This window comes from Gigantopelta aegis, chromosome 10 (genome assembly GCF_016097555.1).
Source record: "Gigantopelta aegis isolate Gae_Host chromosome 10, Gae_host_genome, whole genome shotgun sequence".
NCBI lineage: Eukaryota > Metazoa > Mollusca > Gastropoda > Neomphalida > Peltospiridae > Gigantopelta > Gigantopelta aegis.
The window spans coordinates 53,288,098-53,308,206 of NC_054708.1; the positions used below are offsets into that span (position 1 = coordinate 53,288,098).

At 39.5% G+C, this 20,109-nt stretch overlaps 1 protein-coding gene across 1 annotated transcript; it reads left to right on the top strand.

The window, feature by feature from the left end:
- The first annotated feature begins 2,572 nt into the window (after positions 1-2,572).
- LOC121383686 (putative trace amine-associated receptor 3) lies at positions 2,573-3,523 on the top strand. The gene has a single exon (XM_041513780.1). It carries the CDS (start codon positions 2,573-2,575, stop codon positions 3,521-3,523), a length of 951 nt encoding a protein of 316 aa, XP_041369714.1.
- Positions 3,524-20,109: the final 16,586 nt, after the last annotated feature.

A 20,109-nucleotide genomic window follows, 5' to 3' on the forward strand; every position in this document is an offset into this window, starting at 1 on the left:
TCGGTGGCCCCCACTATAAAATCATGACTACTCCAATGTAGCAAATGTATAGTTGGTATGTACTTACTCGGTCTAACCACCAGTGACATTCAAATATCAATAAAATATAATTATGTATCTGCTTTTAAACGTGTACAAAGAGTATTCATTACGTCTGTGACACGACAACAGATATATAATGGCATGATTGTAATTAAGATTTCTTCCCGGATGGTTGTTTTTAGTTCAGGAAATTGCTAAACCTTTGAGGATGAAAGGTCTGGGCCCAATTTCACCAAACATCGTAAGCCTAGTTTTGCACGTAAACGTGAATCTACGACTAAAACACAATTCTTATTACTGCTGTAGTGCAACAAATATAGTTAGAAATACACATATTTCATTTTATTCTGTCCATAAAATGCTCCATTTTCTTTAATGATGTAATGTTCTTCGTGAAATAGATGCCAAATACTTGGAAATGTACGTCAGGTATAACTGCTAGTCGCAGACATAAACTTAAGATGTTTTCTTAATTTCTCCTTCGTGAATAGAGATCAAGCAATATATGTAAGTTTGTATTATATTCATGGATATATATTTTGTTTTAACGTGACAATCATAGTTTTGTGTAGATGTGCTGTATGTATTTAAATATGTGAATGCAAGATCGAATAATAATTATTAAACAAATAATAATAATAAAATTGGAAGGGGTGGGGGAACAGGCCACATTTGGCTGTGATGATAGAGTATGACAGTGTTCTTGTTATTAAGTGTAATGTTTCCAGGTCATCTGATAAGCCTCATCTGGTAAGCCTCGTTTATTGTGATGCCTTCCAAGCTGAAAGTTAATTGATGATCAAAGTTCCTTCAGAATCCCTGGAAAACCTATTATTTCCAATAAATAAAATCTGAATTTCTTTGAAAAGCGTGAGACAGTGTGCTTATATTGCTTTTTTCTGGATCAAAACATTGAATCTGTTTCATCTTGCTTACTGATTTGACAAAAATCGTTACAAGTGTTATTCTGAAATAAAACTGCATCAAAACAGAAGTTGTTATTTGTTTTGATCAACAGTCAACATCCTACAAACCTATCTGTGCAGAAAGTGCATTGGTTCCCCCAAAGCGGCGGTAATAAATCGGGTATAAACTCTATATATCAGATTTTGGTTACAATGGAAAAAAAAGGCTCACAAGTGTGTGCGTGGGGGGGGCACATCCCTGTAAATAAAAATTCTACACGTCACTGTGTTTGCAATGTGTTCAACGGTAATTTGCTTATCAAAAGGTACCTTGTCAAAGGACAACTTCATAATTTCATTCTGTTCTGGGATTTTGATATTTTGGACGTTTTTATCCTTTAATCCTCATTTTCATTTTTGGATTTTACTCTGTCGGTCATTCTTAATTGCTTTTAATTGTCAAACCAAGGTATGTCTAAATTATGAATGTCATTAGTGGAGAGGTATTTTGTGGGTAAGATCCAAAATGTGACTGTTTGAAAATATGCATCGGTCTAGATTCAAATGTTTAAATTTTCTAAAATTAAAAAAATAAAATAAATAATGATAATAAATCAAATTTAGGTGAGTCGAAATGTCGAGGTAAATCATACTTTTTATTCTGGACTTTAGAATTGATATTTTTTAAAGATTTTATTTATATACCAGGGTGCTTCAAAACATAATCGTGGCAGACAAAGCTCATCGAGTAGAATCCAGTGATCTGTTCCAGTGTTACCACTACATAAGCACCGTTTCTTCTATTTAAGCATTTACCGCGACGTCAGAAAGGAAATAAAAAGAAAAAAAAAACCCAACTGTTAAAGCGTATCCATTTTATTCCGAATTCATGGGAATGTGGCATGCTGTCTGACGAGAAGTCTACTGACACATTTTTATTACAAACATTCTGAGGCCATTTCGCTGATTAATATACTAGTATTCAAATCGGTCCATTAGCAACACGATCGTTTCATCACTGGTCTCGCTTTGTACCGGAAATGTGTTTCACCTAAGAGGAAACATTACTAACGATCTAAGAAATGACATTTCAGTTTTAGTGATGACTTCTTTTAGGATTAATCTTTATGGACGTTGTGAATGGCACCATCGCTACATCACCTCTTTGTTGTCACCCGAGATAATGGCATTTCTTTTATGCTACAAGCAGGGTTTAATAAAAACAAATGATAAACAGTGTATCAAGTGTTAATGTTTTAACGATTCTTGTTCAGCGCACGCCCTTATAAAAATGCGGCTTCCGTGGACTGATCGGATGAAAATGTGCAGAGTACCAACAACCATTGCATGTTACAGTCACCGCATTATAAACTGTTTGTGCTGATGTTTTAGACACTGGACTTGTCTTTATTCTATTCACTGCACCAATTAGCCTGGAACTTAATCTTACGGCCATTCAAACAGTTTTTGCAAAAGAGAAACAAATACATCTGAGACGAACTGAAAGCAAGAATATGTATTTTTAATAATAATAATAATTACTGAACTTAAAATCAAACATTGTTGTTGCTTTGAATATTACAAAATTAGTTTAACAAAAGCATCCTTGAAAGTGAAGTGACAAAATGGCATCTGGCATTAACAGTACGAATGGCTCATCGCTGAATATTAGCGACAGTCCAAGACCTCTTTCTACTGTCATCATGATTTACATTGAAATTGTTCTCATTCCAATCATCGTTGGAGGGAATGGTCTTATAATCTGTGCTGTGTGCCGTTTCAAGACGCTGCAACATCCCAGTAACGTTATGGTTGTCTTTCTGGCTATCGGTGATTTTCTAATGGGAGCAGTATACATACCAACAAAACTGTTGGCAAGTCCTGCAAACTTTTCAAAGATTCCCTGCTTGATAAACGTATTTAACTCTTACGTTTGTATTTCTTTGGCGATTACTTTCTTATCAATGCTTTCGGTCGAGCGATTCTACGCGGTGCAGTTCCCGTTCCATTATCACACTCGCATGTCAATAAAGACGAGTGTAACTTTGTGTGGAGTTATTTTCGCTGGAGTGGTCATTTTAATGCTCCCCATACTCAGTGGAATCGATACCTGGGCTTATGGCAAATACTGTTTTAACACGAACGTTCTACCCAATTACTACATCTGGACATGCTTGTCCATTATGGGCTCCTTTCTGATAGCGGGTTTCTTATCTTTCATACGCGTCGTGTTCGCAGAAGTTCAAATAAGAAAAAGGAACAACGAACAGCGCTCACAGACCGCGTTTCGACAGCAGGATTCGATTAGATCCACCTTGATGATTATGGTGTATAGTTTTTCTATGATGTGCTGGATGCCTCAGCTTGTGTACGTCTTCTGGAGTGCTTTCAAGCCTGCTTATTCCAATGTTTATGCATTGAGAGCCGTTTCCATTGTTGGTCTCTGCAGTTCAGGAATCAACTTCTTCATCTACGGGATCAAGAACTCCAGATTTAGAAACTCGTTTAAGAAGCTTTTTGGATGCAAAGTATCTACTGTTGGTCCGCCCCCTGATACAGTTATAATGGAAACATAAACCAAAATACTTTCTCGACTTTTCAGTTTTCAAAATTTATTGTAGTAAAGCGACATATCCTAGGTTTTTAAAAAAAACCGCACGTTCGTCTAAGAAGTAATGGTTAATGAGACAAACTCTAGTTATTTTTGACAGTATTTCCCTGTTTTAAACATCACAGACTTTAGCTTCTCTCATATTCTCTCATATTCAAATGTGTGTTGCAGGTTTGTAGATTAACTAAACTTAGTGTCCATTTTTACGGCCTGAAACTAGGGTCTGCGCCTTTAAAAGTTAACAACAATCTAAGAACTAACATCATAGCAACAATTGCTATGACCCAGTTGCATTGATCTTGGAATAATGGTTTGACAGCAATCGACCTAAATGCAGAAAGATAAGTCTGAGCAAAGTTTAGATGGCGGAAAAATTGCACCTACTTCAAAATCAATTTGACATTTTTAAAACATGCACTGAGAATTCCAAGGTACATTTCTACAAAATCATGGTAGAATACACTCATCAGTCTTTGGCATAATTATTGTAGTATTAATATCAAATAAAAACATAATTACCCCCCCCCCCCCCCCAAAAACAAAACAAAAAACAACAACAACAACACACACAAAAAAACAACACAACAACAACAAAACAAAACAAAAAAACAACAACAAAAAAACACAAAAACACCCCACAAACAACAACAACAACAAAACAAACCCAAAACAACTAGTTAACGAAGATAATTTAAATTATTTGGCGGCTTGATAATGAAACTGAAAGAAGTATGATGACAGCTGAACAACTGCCGTCTGGAAATAAACTTCACCTTTGCCGTTGATTGAATTCACGTGTCATATGTTTGTTAACCATTTCAACCGATTACCTGTTTGTTGCATCAGCTGTCTGAACGTTGATATTGTTCATTGTGTGATTTGCTATGACAAGAAATGTAAATTTACATACGAGACTGGCTGTGGTTGTAAATATTCTTTATTTGCAGCGAGTTGAAAATCGTTTATATTTCCTATATGGGAGTCGAAAAATGTTTACATAATATTTCCTGTCTGTGAGATTTCGTGTTAGGTTTTCTAGTTTGCATGTTAGTCCTCTATAATTATTACGAGTATAATGTTTATTAATAACACATTTAGAAAATAAAAAAATGTAATTAATAACATTGTATATCCTAAACTGCATACTAGTATGTACTAGTTTATAAGATTATATTTTAAGATGGTGTGTGTGTGTGAGAGAGAGAGAGAGAGAGAGAGAGAGAGAGAGAGAGAGAGAGAGAGAGAGAGAGAGAGAGAGAGAGAGAGAGAGAGAGAGAGAGATCTATGAACGTTTTTCACAATTTTATAAGTATACAGTGATATGGAATCATTTAGTACACTCAAATTTGAAACTGTGGAGCTTATAGTATATACACAAAATGAACTTGACATGTTAATCACCAGCAGCTAAAAGTACTAAACTGTACGCGGTAAGCACGTTCTGTAAGCTGATTGACAATAAGGTCTTGATTGGTTAAAGCAGGAAAACTATTGTTTTATGTGTATAGCACTCGTGTGTACATGTAGGATTAGTTCTACAGATTAGCGTAACAACCGGCAAAACTAAGTTCCGTTTTTAAAAGAAGACTATTGACATCTGTACTTCGTTTTTTTTATTGATGGGGGTTGGGAGATTCGCGAAAATAAATGTTTGCGAATTGACCCATTTTCATTAAATCGCGAAAATTTGATCCCGCGAAAATAAAGTATTCTACAGTAGTAAATGTTAATTTTAAAGAAATGTTAAGAAACTCTTAAAAGTGCATTTTTAATAATTTATTTTAAATTATGTTTCTAAGACTATACTAGAATATTGATCACATATAGCCAACACACACAAACTCATTTTTGTTTTTATCTAAACTATTATACTTGGGGTATATCTGTTTCGACTTTGTTTGTCAAGTTTCTCCGACTCTTGTCTTCTGAGCTGTCTACACCATCACCTACCTGTCTTAACGTCCTCCATGGGTGGAGTCTCTGTGTATTTCCCTGCACCCACGTGTTATCCTCGTCCTGTGCCGCTAATAAAGCTGGTCTGATCCACGGCACTAACTAACGACCGCCGGTAGTAGGGAAGTATATTAGGTGGCTACAAGTGCCTCTTAACAATGCAAGAAGTAGCTACTGAACACTCTCGAAAATGGTCAGACTAAGCCCACAGCTAAAGTTGACGGGAAATGACAAGCGTGTGGCACGGATAGCCACAAGAGACAAGCACTTGTCGTGGTTGGAGAAACCAGGTCTGGGGTGTGTATGTGGACAGCGAAAGAAGTTGGAAGATAGGAGTTGCCAGATTAGGAAGAAAAGAGATGGAATTAAAAGAAGAGAAAGGAAAGGGGACAGTGTGTGTGTGTGCGTGCGTGCGTGCGTGTGTGTTGTCATTTCTAAGATCGTTGGTAATGTTTCCTCTCAGGTAACACACATTTCCGGTACAAAGCGAAACCAGTGATGAAATGATCGTGTTATTAATGGCCCGATTTGAATATATTAATCAGCGAAATGGCCTCAGAATGTCTGTACTAAAAATGTGTCAGTAGACTTCCCCTGAGATAGCGTGCCACGTTCCCGTGAATTCGGTATAAATTGGGCACGCTTTAACAGTCCCGAGGGTGTGCCGATTTGTTTTGGGTTTTGTTTTGTTTTGTTGTTGTTGTTTGTTTTGGTTTTGGGTTTTTTGTTTGTTTGTTTGTTTTTTTGAGGGGTCACTGTATATATACTACTCAAAAGAATTTAAGGGTCAAACATTTATAACCAAATAAGTTTCAGAGTGTATTAGATAGATGATGTAAACTACACCAACATTTTTATTTATTGTTCCATATTTACAAAAAACCCACAAATAAACGTCACTGTATACAAGAAAGTCACATGACATGCTGTCAAAGTTGAAGGTTGTCAAACATGGATTTTACACATTAGAACATTCGGTTAATAGTGTGCGAATCCACCCCTGGCGCGAATACACTCGACACATCGTTGCCTCATGCTGTTAATCAGACGTCTGAAGAACTCTTGGGGAATGGCCTGCCACTCTGCCATAAGAAGTTGACCCAGATCATGAAGGTTGGCCGGAGGGGCATGGTTATCCCGAACTCTCCTGCCTAATTCGTCCCAGGCGTCTCTATTAGGGCCAAGTCAGGCGAATATGCTGGCCAATCCATCCTGGCGATACCTTGTTGTCTGAGAAAGTCCGTTACCACCCTGGCGCGGTGGGGTCTGGCATTGTCATCCTGCAGAACTGCCCCGCCGTCAATCTGCTGAAGGCCTGGGAGAACCAACGGCCGGATAATCTCATTCAGATAGCGGATTGTATTCAGATTGCCATCCACCACATAGAGGGGGGTCCTGTGGTGGATCGAGATGCCGCCCCACACCACGACGCTGCCACAACCGAACCGGTGACGTTGTCTAACGTTAACGTCAGCGAAACGCTCCCCAGGACGTCTGTAGACACGAACCCGACCGTCGTTGAACTGGAGACTAAACCTGGACTCATCAGTGAACATTACTCGACCCCACTGAACACGTTGCCACCGCAGATGAAGCGTGCACCAGTGACGTCTGGCCGTTCTGTGACGTGGTAGGAGTGGTGGTCGAACAGCCTGGCGACGGCAGCGTAGATTATTGGCTCTCAGACGATTGCGTATGGTTTGATCAGACACTCGAATTCCAGTCGCAGTCCACAGATTGTCACGTAATCGGCGTGCAGTGGTTGTGCGTTGACGTAGAGCCATATTGGTGATGTAGCGGTCCTCTCTATTTGTAGTGCTTCGGGGTCTTCCCGAACGTGGACGATTTCGAACAGAATTCGTTGCTTGGTACCGTTGCCACAGTCGGCCAACGACACTCTGACTGACACCAAGTCTCAGAGCAACATTTCTTTGCGTATTGCCATCCTGAAGCCAAGCAATAGCCCTTCCTCGATCTTCGATAGTCAGTTGAAGTCGTACCATTGTCGAATTTGGAGTGTGCACCGTACATGAACGCAAGCTCCAATTATACAGAAATTCAGCATTGGGAACATGGAATACACGTGCAAAGCGTGCAAATGAAGCGCTTTGTGAAAAAGCAAGTTATGGGCACTTAGCAGACCTTTCGCTTTCGCCCTAATTTACGTGCAAATGTAAGCATGTTTTCGCCATTAGAACTAGTCGACAGTGTCAATGACAGTGGATTTTAATTCATTTGTGGGTTGCTTAGACCCACTTTCGTCAAAATGGAACAATACCATGCGTGACATTATGGTCTAGCTAATATAATTGACATTCAGAAAATAATGTCGAAAATATCGTCTGACCCTTAACTTCTTTTGAGTAGTATTTTTTTTTTATACTTTGGGTAAAATGCAAAGCCTTAAATTCATTTTGTGCTACGAAAAGCAATCTGTTTCTGACATTGTAATCTGGAAGCAAATAGTTGACACTGAGAAGCAGTTCTAGGCCAATATAAATTTTACTTTCAGTTTATGTATATTTAAACTAATCAGGTTTTTCTTCTTTTTTACTGTATCTAATTTAATATTGGCCATCCATAGTTGGAATAATCTAATTTCTTAATCTGAATAGTTGTACAATGCTTGATGCAAATCAAAAGCTGCTTGTGAAAATGGTTATCAAAAAGTATGTTGTGTATTTTGAGTTATTTTGGGGCAGGATATGCTCATCTTTCGCGAATACCTGCACCTCCATTGATGCATGTCATTACAGCTATATATATTCCAGTGCGCTCTGTCATGTGGTAGTTTTTAGTAAACATGTCTGAGAGTGGCAGTCCTCTTAATGTATCGTATGTACTCCGATATTACTTAGTAATATAAAGGGTCTTCTGGGAGTAGCTGTGTACCTATAGACAAGGCACTAGAGACAACACACCACCATTTGTCGTGTCGTTACATGTAGCAGTTTTATATAGTCTGTTTAGGAAATAGTTCCTCATAAAAAAATACTACAAAATTCTGATAAGCTGTTTGACTTCTTTCTTTGAACCGGCCTCGGTGGCGTCGTGGTAGACCATCGGTCTACAGGCTGGTAGGTACTGGGTTCGGATCCCAGTCGAGGCATGGGATTTGTAATCCAGATACCGACTCCAAACCCTGAGTGAGTGCTCCGCAAGGCTCAATGGGTAGGTGTAAACCACTTGCACCGACCAGTGATCCATAACTGGTTCAACAAAGGTCATGGTTTGTGCTATCCTGCTGTGGGAAGCGCAAATAAAAAATCCCTTGCTGCTAATCAGAAAGAGTAGCCCATGTAGTGGCGACAGCGGGTTTTCTCTCAAAATCTGTGTGGTCCTTTATCATATGTCTGACGCCATATAACCGTAAATAAAATGTGTTGAGTGCGTCGTTAAATAAAGCATTTCTTTCTTTCTATATAGACATTGGAAGTTGTTTCTTGAATATTATAAGTCCTTTACGGCAACACACCGCCATGTGTCGTGTCGTTACTTACTGTAGCAGCTTAATGTAGTCCGGTTTAGGAAATAGTTCCTCATAAAAAAACCCACCTACAAAATTCTGATATGCTTTTTAGTCTTCCTTGATGATTACACGTAGGCTGAACTCTATAGTATTTAAATAACCCATTGGTTTGAAGTAACTTGTTATATATGTAGTATCGTGGTCGACCTATGTTGATTTTTTTACACGGTGCTTTTCAGATGTGAGTACTCCTTAAAATCAGTAGTCACATGACCCTCTCGACAGAGTTGTATTTTTCACAGAATATATTCTGACATAGAAATAGTATTTAACTGCATGCAGTAATTACGGTGGTGTGTAACCTAGAGAGAGATTCACGGAGTTCACCACTATTTTGCCAAATGCCCATTCGACTCTGCATTGTGCAAAGATACGATCCTGATCGTGGATAACGGTTTTATAATGAATGGATGAAAGAATTAATGAATTAATTAATGATGAATGAATGAATGAATGAATGAATGTTTAACAACACCCCAGGACGAAAAATACATCGGCTATTGGGTGTCAAACTATGGTAAATGCAAACATGTAGTTTAATATTGGTCATCTTATGTCGACAAAGTTGGTACATACAATTTATTAATCAGAATAGTTGTAGAATGCTTGATGATGCAAATCAAAAGCTGCTTTTGAAAATGGTTATCAGAAAGTATATTGTGTTGTTTGAGTTATTTTGAGTGGCCTCTTTCTCCCTGTGGATGTCGAGCACAATCAGGCACAGACCTTCGGAAGGTTGATCTTGTTAAATTGTAAAATAATAACCACAAGTGCGGTTCCATATGAGGAATTTGTTTGCCATTAAGATTAAAAGCAGCATTAATCAACTTTCCGACTCTAGAACTCTTGTTTTTCTGGCGCTTGCGTCAAAGAAAGCAGTCCTTAAGACACCTTTGTATCGTCATGGAAACTTCTAATAATATACGGATAATAATCATTTTCAAAATTAATAATACTGTTCATTACGTTTGTTAATTTTATCTCTAGTTCAATATTTTCGGAACGAATACAGAGGTCTGCCCTATTTCTTACATTTCCTCAGAAACCAGGTTTAAAATAAATGTAAACGTCTTTTCGAACTAAAACGTATTTACGACGCTTGTGCTTGCAGTTACCTCACATTGCAGTATAAATTGCGATTGTGCTTATTTCACTAAATGATATGTCTATGGCGACCGGATCGTGAAATAGGAGCAGCCAGTCGTATGACTTTAAACCGATAACACACTTATGCGTGTTATTGCTATGTGATATCATAAACTTATGGTATGTTTTTGTACGAGTTTTGTTCGAATTCATCGGTTCCCTTTTGATGCAACGGACTATAGAAGGATGTTTTCTTTGTTATGATCGCAGATGACCGGCCTCGGTGGCGTCGTGGCAGGCCATCGGTCTACAGGCTGGTAGGTACTGGGTTCGTATCCCAGTCGAGGCATGGGATTTTTAATCCAGATACCGACTCCAAACCCTGAGTGAGTGCTCCGCAAGGCTCAATGGGTAGGTGTAAACCACTTGCACCGACCAGTGATCCATAACTGGTTCAACAAAGGCCATGGTTTGTGCTATCCTGCCTGTGGGAAGCGTAAATAAAAGATCCCTTGCTGCCAATCGGAAGAGTAGCCCATGTAGTGGCGACAGCGGGTTTCCTCTCAAAATCTGTGTGGTCCTTAACCATATGTCTGACGCCATATAACCGTAAATAAAATGTGTTGAGTGCGTCGTTAAATAAAACACTTCTTTCTTTCTTTCTTTGATCGCAGATGTCCACAAAGCTATTGGCTTGACTCTTGACTCTCTCATCCCACACACTCTCAGCCGTTGGTTCAAAACAAAACTGCTAGCCTTGGATCAATACAACTGCCTTCAGACAAGGCTGATATGAAAACATTCACGTGATATAAATCTAATCAATTGAAACAAAGTCATTTGACACGTGGTTACATTCACAAAACGATTTAAGCGTGTCTGTCTTGGACACACCAAATTAAAAATAAAAATCTTTCTTTCTCACTAAGACAGGATCGAAGTCGCAGTAACCCAAATGGCTAATTAACCAGCCAATCAACATCGTTAGATAATCAACCAAGATAGGACACCACTAATTATCGCCTATTTTTTGCAGCACTCTCATTGGTCCAATCCAGCCAATCACGGATCAAGAACCCCACTACACCTAACTGTAAATAAACTGCACGAATTTGTCTTTGCACCCGCACCATGTTTTTTTCTTATTACTGATGCATTCCATCCTAGCTAACTAAGGTAAGTCAATTAGGGTTCCAGAAGCAAAGACATGCAGGAAAACCGATACCCAACTATCCATAGCCTGAAGACAAACCAAGTAAGCCTATTAAAATCCTATAATTAGGGGGCGGGAATCCAAATTCTTCAAACTAAATACCTAGATTGGTGCATATATGTATACAATTGCTACTTGCCACCGTTAGTTTCGTTTTATTGCATTGGTAATAAAGTTAAGTATGCCAAGCACTAGGCTTTTTAAACCAATACCTACACTATAAGGGTTTAACCCTTCAAATTAGATAGCAAAGGCTAGTTTAACCCCCCACCCCCACCCTCCGTCATTGTATTCAATGCTATACAAGGACGGAGGGGGATGGGTGGTCATGAATGACCGTTGAACTCACTAGAATAGGGACTTAAGACAATAGCTACAACCTTAACACAAAACTAGGATTCACACAGACTACACGCTCACTGCATCAGTACACAGGGTGCATTGACTAATGATAACAATGCACCCGCCCCCATTTAATGGCCCAGCACGTACTCTAATAAGGAACCGGACAAAAGAATACCGTTCCGAGTACACAATTGCAATACATCCGGGGGAAGCTGAACAAAAGAATATCGGCCTCCCCCACCCAAACCCCCAATACTTGCTGCTGGTAATAACTTGGTACTTGGTGATGCCTCGACCAGAAGCGGTCAGGCCCTTTATAAGGGCCCTATGGGCAACCTAAGGAGACACCACAGCATCGTAAAGGTCTAAAATTAACGAGCTACTCTCGATTCACTAATATCAAAACCTATATTAGCTCGGCCATTTACCTTTCAACCGACCGTTCAAAACTGCGCCAAATTCCCTCAGTCAAAATTGCACACCCTTTTCTCTTTGGCATTTAACTGCTCCATTCAAATTCCATAGCAACACCACCACCCCCACCCGCCTGCTACCGATTTGATCGGGCTGCTGGTGCATTGCACCTGCCAGTGCAGGCGGTCCATCCTCTCCCCTCCCCCCACCTTTCCTGTCATGGACGGAGGAGCCGGCCAAGGCCGGCTCTTGTGCCCACGACAGGCGTGCGCTACAACAGCTTGTTCTGAATGTGCACGTAAAACCCTATGACATGACATGACATGACATGGACACACCAAAAGAGCTGTACGTGGAGATCTGTTCAGAAACCAAACCTGCCTCAGAATTCTCAATTCAAAATATAACTGCCCGGAGTTTTCTTCTATTATATTCCCTGCTAACAGGAAGGAAATGTTTTATTTAACGACGCACTCGACACATTTTATTTACGGTTATATGGTGTCGACATATGGTTAAAGGGGCATTCCTGAGTTTACTGCAATTTTTAAGATGTTATTGACTAACAGAGACTTTTTGACGACTGTAATTACATATTAAATATATTTTTCTGCATAAAATATTAGTGGCTGTATATTAAACGTGTTTTTGATCGTTCTAATATTTTTACTAGGATAAATTTCATTTTATTTCCTAAAAAAAAATTTTTTCGTACGTACGAAATTATTTGAAGACGAAATCCAGTTTGGGCCTCTTACATATATTAAGACAACCAGAAACACATTAAATATAAAGATGCTGATATTCTAAATAAGAAAATATATTTAATATGTAAGTTTAATCGTAGAAATATTATTAGTCAGAAACATCTTACAATGCATCAAACCCAGGAATGTCCCTTTAAGGACCATGCATATTGAGGGAGGAAACCCGCTGTCGCCACTTCATGGGCCACTCTTTTCGATTAGCAGCAAGGGATCTTTTATATGCACCATCCCATAGACAGGATTGCACATACCACGGCCTTTGATGTACCAGTCGTGGTGCACTGGTTGGAGTGAGAAATAGCCAAATGGGCCCACTGACGGGGATCGATCCCAAACCGACCGCGCTGCTAACAGAGCCTTTTTAACAATATAAATTATATTTAAATACGTTATTTATTATTTATACACAAAGAAACAAGTTAAGCACCCCCTGTATTTTTCACAATGACTTGTCTTACGAGGTTTGGCGTTGAAAGCCTGATAACATAACCTGGGGAAAACCAATGTGTTTTGCAAGAATACATCTTTGACAATAAGAAAACATATCAAATGTATCCAGTTTTGAAATTTTAATCATGATTCCGAGAAGAATTCCAATATGCTGTATTTGAGCCAAAAAATTAGGCACAATAAGTATGGAGGTGCAGAGTCAGAAACACAAGTCAACATCATGATTGATGATGAAAAATGTCATTTTAAGTCCACAGATGACATTCATGACACAAATCATTAATAGCGGGTAAACCCGCCACGTGCCCGGATGACAGCTTCCACCCTTCGTCTCATCCCTCCAGTAAGTCGTCTGATCTGCTACATGGGATACTGCTGCCATTATCGATGAAGAGCTGCCTCTAATTGTGCAGGTGGGGTCAGTGCCTGTACTCGACGCCCCAAGATGTCCCAAACATGCTCTAGTGGGTTTAGGTCAGAACTCATGGCCGGCCAGGGCAGGGTCGTCACAGCTTCAGTTTGGAGTAAAGTTGTTACTGCTCGGAAACGACGTGGCCTGGCGTTGTCATCCATGTACAGAGGTCTGGTGGCGAGTGGATGGTTGTCAACATGCGGCACAACAACTGGTTGCTGGACGTTACGAATATACCGATCACCATTGAGGTTGCCTTGGATGGTGACAAGATCCAGATTACAATCATGTGACAGGCAACCCCAAACCATTACTGAACCTCCACCATACGGGGTCGTAGGTTGTATGTTCTTGGGTGTGTAGGCAGCATTTTATGCCTCCAAACTCTTAATCGGCCATTTGTGACATGAAGCAGGGACCGGCTTTCGTCGGACCACGCTAAACGGCCTCTCTCGTGATGGTCAGCAAAAAAGGGACGCTTGATGACCCTTCTGGCCTTCAATCCCGCAAATTTCAAACGATTCCTCACTGTTCTGGCTGACATCCGTCTATTGGGTAACCATTGGCTCTTCAGAGCAGGAGACGTAGCAAAGGGTTGACGACGTACGAGCCGAACCTGGGCCCTGTCCTCGCGCTGTGACGTCATGCGCGGTCTCCCGGACTGTGGGCGATCCTCTACAGCATTGGTATGCCCGTGTTTTCGTATCAGTCTGCTGATTACGGTGTAATGATACCCCAGTTGACGTCCTATACTTTTGAAGGTCATTTCTTTGTGTATATAATGTCAGTGTTTGTATGTATAATGTGTTTCTCGTCGCCCTGATGTTTGTAGTTGTTTTAAAAAACCCACAACAACAAACAACAAAAACGTGTTAATCAGAAGGCGTACAAAGTTTGCTATACAATAGGTAGAAGTACACCAAGTAGTATTTGATCGGTTAAAGTTCGAAGTGGACCTAACCTTTGCACAGTTAACGCACTAATCTTGCCATTGACAACGAATGTGGCAGTTTGTTGTCATTATAAAATGGTTTGTTTTATTTAATTTATGCAGGGTTTTTTTTGGCCAGTAAATGTCTGTAATTTAATTTTATCTAATGTAAATGTTTCGGCTATTATTGTGTTTGAAACATGAGCAGAGTTTTACTAAAAACAGGGCCCAATTTCACAAAACATCGTAAGCCTAGTTTTGCACGTAAACGTAAACCTACGACTAAACCACAATTCTTATTACTATTATGGGGCGGGACGTAGCCCAATGGTAAAGCGCTCGCTCGATGCGCGGTCGGTCTGGGATCGATCCCCGTCGGTGGACCTATTGGGCTATTTCTCGTTCCAGCCAGTGCACCACAACTGGTATATCAAAGGCCGTGGTATGTACTACCCTGTCTGTGAGATGGTGCATATAAAAGATCCCTTGCTGCTAATCGAAAAGAGCAGCCCATGAAGTGGCGACAGCGGGTTTCCTCTCTCAATATCTGTGTGGTCCTTAACTATATGTCTGACGCCATATAACCGTAAATAAAATGTGTTGAGTGCGTCGTTAAATAAAACATTTCTTTTTCTTATTACTATTATTATAGTTCAACAAATATAGTTAGAAGAACACATATTTCATTTTCTTTTGTCTTTACAATACTCCAGGTTTCGTAATGATGTAATTTTCTGCGTGACATTGATGCCAAACACGTGTAAACGCACGACTTGTATAACTGCTAGTAGCAGACGTTAACTTACGATGTTTAATGAAATGGGCCCAAGAACGACAAGTTTTGTGCGGAACTACACCGAACTAGGGTAGTGAAAGACGCTTCTCTTTATGTATCATCCTAGCAGCTTAATCTCCCAATTTAAATTTACTTTAAGGGTGATGGGTGTTAATATTTATATTCATGATGAGTAATATGTTAAAGTGACAGACCCTAGTTTCTAAAAACGCACGTTCGTCTAAGAAGTAATGGTTAGTGAGACAAGCTCTAGTTAATTTTAGTCGGCATTTCCCTGTTTCAACATCACAGACTTTAGCTTCTCTCTGTGGATGGACTGTTACTGAACTGAGTTGGCTCTCACCCCTCAATCCGAAAGAACCGTAATGCTATTTGTGTTTTATGGTACAAATTGTCACTAAATATTGTTCATGTTTTGTTGTGGTTTTGGGAGTTTTTTGGGAGTTTTTTGGAAAAGTTTTTTGCAAATTTCTTTGTCATCAGTTTTTTAGATTGAAACAAAATAAACCTTAAATGGCTTCTATCGATTTTATTTTTTATTATATACATATTGAGTTTTTAACAGGCGCCGAAAGCACAGATATGATACTAAAAACCTGAACGACAATATGTAACCATCATTACAAACTAAATTGTATCATTGTAGTCGAAACAAAGTTTTGAAAAGGTCGTGACTGCTCCAATGAATCTTTGTCAGGTAATTCGCCTGTAGGAGGCCTGCCACTCCGAACATACCTCCCAATTTTACTTTTTGTTTTGTTTTTGTTGTTGTTTTTTGTCAGTAAGTCAGTTTGGATTGGCATGAAAAAACCCACCCCGAAAAGTGTTTTGGAATTAAAAATATTCCATTTTTATGTACAAATCATAAAAAAAAAACCCCATTGGTTAACATCCGCGTTCCCATACTGAAGAATATCGTCTATTCTATGTATATATTTATATTTTGTAGAGATGGATGGATGGAGTGAGGGACGGATGGATGGAAAGGTGGATGGGTGAATGGAGAGATAGGTGCATGGACGGACAGATGGATGGATGGACGGACACACGGATAGATGGGTAGATGAAATAATGGATATAGATGGGTTGATGGATGGATGGATGGATGGAGGATGGATGGATGATGATGGATGGATGGATGGATGGATGGATGGATGGATGATGGATGGATGGATATGCATATATACCGAACAGAAAACCAAACATCTGATAATTTTATTTTACTGACAGGAAATATTTTAAACAAATTATAAACCTCACATTACATTCACGCTGTTTGAACACCAATACGAATTAACACAACAAAATATTTGGCCACTTGAAGAACAATGAATGAATGAATGAATGAATGTTTAACGACACCCCAGCACGAAAAATACATCGGCTATTGGGTGTCAAACTATGGTAATGAAAACATATACGGTGATGATCAACATCAATAGAAAAATTCAAGATATAAATAAAAACAGTGTAAAGAACTGTGCAAAAATACAAATACAAATATCACAGACAGATACTGACTTTTATTCTAAACTTCAATTTGTGCTGTATTGGCCATTCTCAAAGAGAATGTTACACCCCTGCACCACGGTGAGGTTACAGCACACGCAGGGGACGTGAAGAACAAGACACATAACGATATGGGGTGACTATAACAGATATACGATGGCGGGAGACATTGCTGGAATTTAATTTAAATGGCATCGTATACAACAAGCATTCTGAGAGTACTGCTAAAACAATACGTGTCCCCTATCGAACCTAAGAATGTTTTGTTAAGGGCCATTACTCCGACAAAAATGGATAAACCGCCATGACAGTCAAACTTGATCTGTAACAGTACACAATAAAGCTATACACAAAATTCAGGTCAATATTTCAAGGCTTTCTGAAAAGATAAGAAAAACATCCGGAAAAGTAATTTTCATATGTCCTAAGTTCACCAAGGGCTATAACTCCATCAAAAATGGGTACATCGCCATGCAAGTCAACTTGATCTATAACAGTACATAATAAAGCTATACACAAAATGTCAGCTCAATATCTCACGGCATTCTTAACCCCCCCCCCCCCCCCCCCCCCCCCCCCCCACCCCCAAAAAAAAAAACCCCAAACATCCGGAAAAGACGGACAGACGGACAGACAGACAGACATACGGACAGAAGGACGAAGATGAAACCTATAGTCCCCTCCAGTTGGACCGGTAGGAGACTAATAAATAAGTGTATAAATGAAGCTTAAAACTGTCTCAGCAACGTATTTGTAAACGTGTATTTGAGTATAGGTAAACTGCTCGTATAGCACAAGTTATACGGTGCAAAGAAGAACGTTCCGTGTCAAAGTTGGATGTGCACCGTGAAATATAAATTTACAGATTAAAAACGGGTACTGCTCTAATTGTACAAATACGACTATCCATGGCCAATAAATAAATACACTTTTGTTTGTTATATAGATTGTATGCAGTATGAAACCAGTGCAAAAACGTGGGTTGCTAAAATAAAAACATTTATCGAATAGTTTTAAATGGTAAGTGACCCTTATTAATCCCCTACCGGTCCAACCGGAGGGGTCTATAAGTTTCATCTCCGTCCTTCGGTCCATCTGTCCGTCTGTCCCACATATAGTTTTCCGGATGTTGTTTTTAGAAGACCTTGAGATATTCACCTTAAATTTTGTGTATTGCTTTATAATAAACTGTAACAGATCAAGTTTAATTTTCATGGCGATTTACCCACGGAGTTATGACCTTTGAATCTAGGAGATGTTAAAATTTATTTTTGACGAAATTATGGCCCTTGAACGTAAGAGATGTGACTTTTTTCAGACGTCCTTGAGATATTGAGCTAAAATTTTGTATATTTCTCTATCATGTATTGTTACTGATCAAGTTTATCTTTCATGGTGATTTACCCACTTTTCACAAAGATATGTCCCTTAAATTTAGGAGACACAAAAAATTGTTGGGTTCGGTAGGGGACATGCATTGCTTTAGCAGTAGTCTCATAATGCTTGTTTTTCTTGCAGGTGACTTAAATGTGAAGTGCCACACTTTTTATGGGTGTACTGCCTGGGCGTGTTGACAAAACTGCTTAGGCTATATCAGTTTTATTAGTAAACTTTAACGTTATCGGCAATAGGAATTATTTGACTTGGTACACTGGTTGATTCAGAGGTATCTGACATCGAATTCGTTACTGTTAACTGAATGGGGATCGGTTCGGGTGACCGCGCCTCTCTTCTTTCAGGGAAGTTGCAGGCACGGAGCATGCGACGTCTGAATGCCGCATTGCAGGCGACATACAGAAAAAAATTACAAGAGAAGTTAATGGTCGCCAAGGTGTTTCCCACTTTGGCCAAGATTATGAGAGGCAGATACTGGCTGGTGTACAGGCTTTCTCCTTGAACAAAAGCAAGGTTGTGGGATATTATTAAAGGTAGCAGGAGAATTATATAAGCTATGCAAACCGAGATCAACATGGCCGATATTCTCGTCACTTCCGGATTGTGAGTAGTGGCGATTCGTTTCCGGAAGTGACGGTTTCGCTGCAAAACGATGCACATGACAGGGGTTAAAATGAGCATGATGGTCATGGGAAGTAATCCAATTAGAGTCGACCCAATATAGATCATCACTTTTCCTCGGACTTCCGTCTCTGGTGTCCAGTAGCTAGGGTTACATCTGGAATCTACCTTTTCGGTTGACAAAGTCCAAATGCCACTAAAGGTGGCAGCAATGATCACAACAATGGCGATTCCTACTAGAGCGTTAGATTTTGTACAGATCTGTTTTGCATGTAGAGGCAGACATATGGCCACAAAGCGCTCACAACAAATTAGAACAACGAACCAAGATGACAGTATTTTGACAAAATGGGAAACAAAGATAAAACTTTTACAGCTATTTCTGTCGTAGGCTCTAACGTCTTCTCCTATAACGTCTATGACAGTCTTCTTACCAATGCTGTTCACTACCAAAGCCAAAGAGTCTGAAACAGTGAGAGAGGACAGAATATAGCGAGAAGGTATCTTATTAAACGGATGACCTTGCAACGCAAACATCGTGGCAGCATTACCAGTCAAACCGACGATCAGAGTTATCGGGATGACGATTTTACCAAGGTAGTCGTGCGGGTCAATATTTATTCGGTCAACGTGATCGTCCATTTTAGAGATGCAGCTATCTCCTTTATGCGAGGACGTTGTTGTCATTTCAACTGTTGTGACCTCGGGATTTTCAGAACGGCTTACCACGTGTGTTGATCCTGTTAGATTCATGACGGCAGAGGAAGATTCACTGGTTGTAGGGGCAAAGTCAGTTGCTGTAGAAGCACATCCAGTAGTCGTAGAAGCAAATTCATTAGCCGTAGAGGCAGCGTTACTGGCTGTAGAGTCGAAGGCAGGGTTTGACGTTGTCAGTCTTTCTTCTATAGCTTCCCGAACAGAATCGCTTTCATGACTGTGTGGAACAGCAACAACCGCATATATTAACAACGCGAAGCTAAGAGAACTCATCCTGAAAAAATAATATAAAAACATAATTTATTTTAAAATTATTTAATTATAATGATGATAGTTTTAAATGTGGTATATAGATTTGTTTAATACGCATTGTCTGCTGATTTATATCAACATCATTTAATACTAACAGAATT

Bases quoted from the DNA above. Each gene is read 5' to 3' on its own strand.
- LOC121383686 (XM_041513780.1), top strand. From the start codon at position 2,573: ATGGCATCTGGCATTAACAGTACGAATGGCTCATCGCTGAATATTAGC.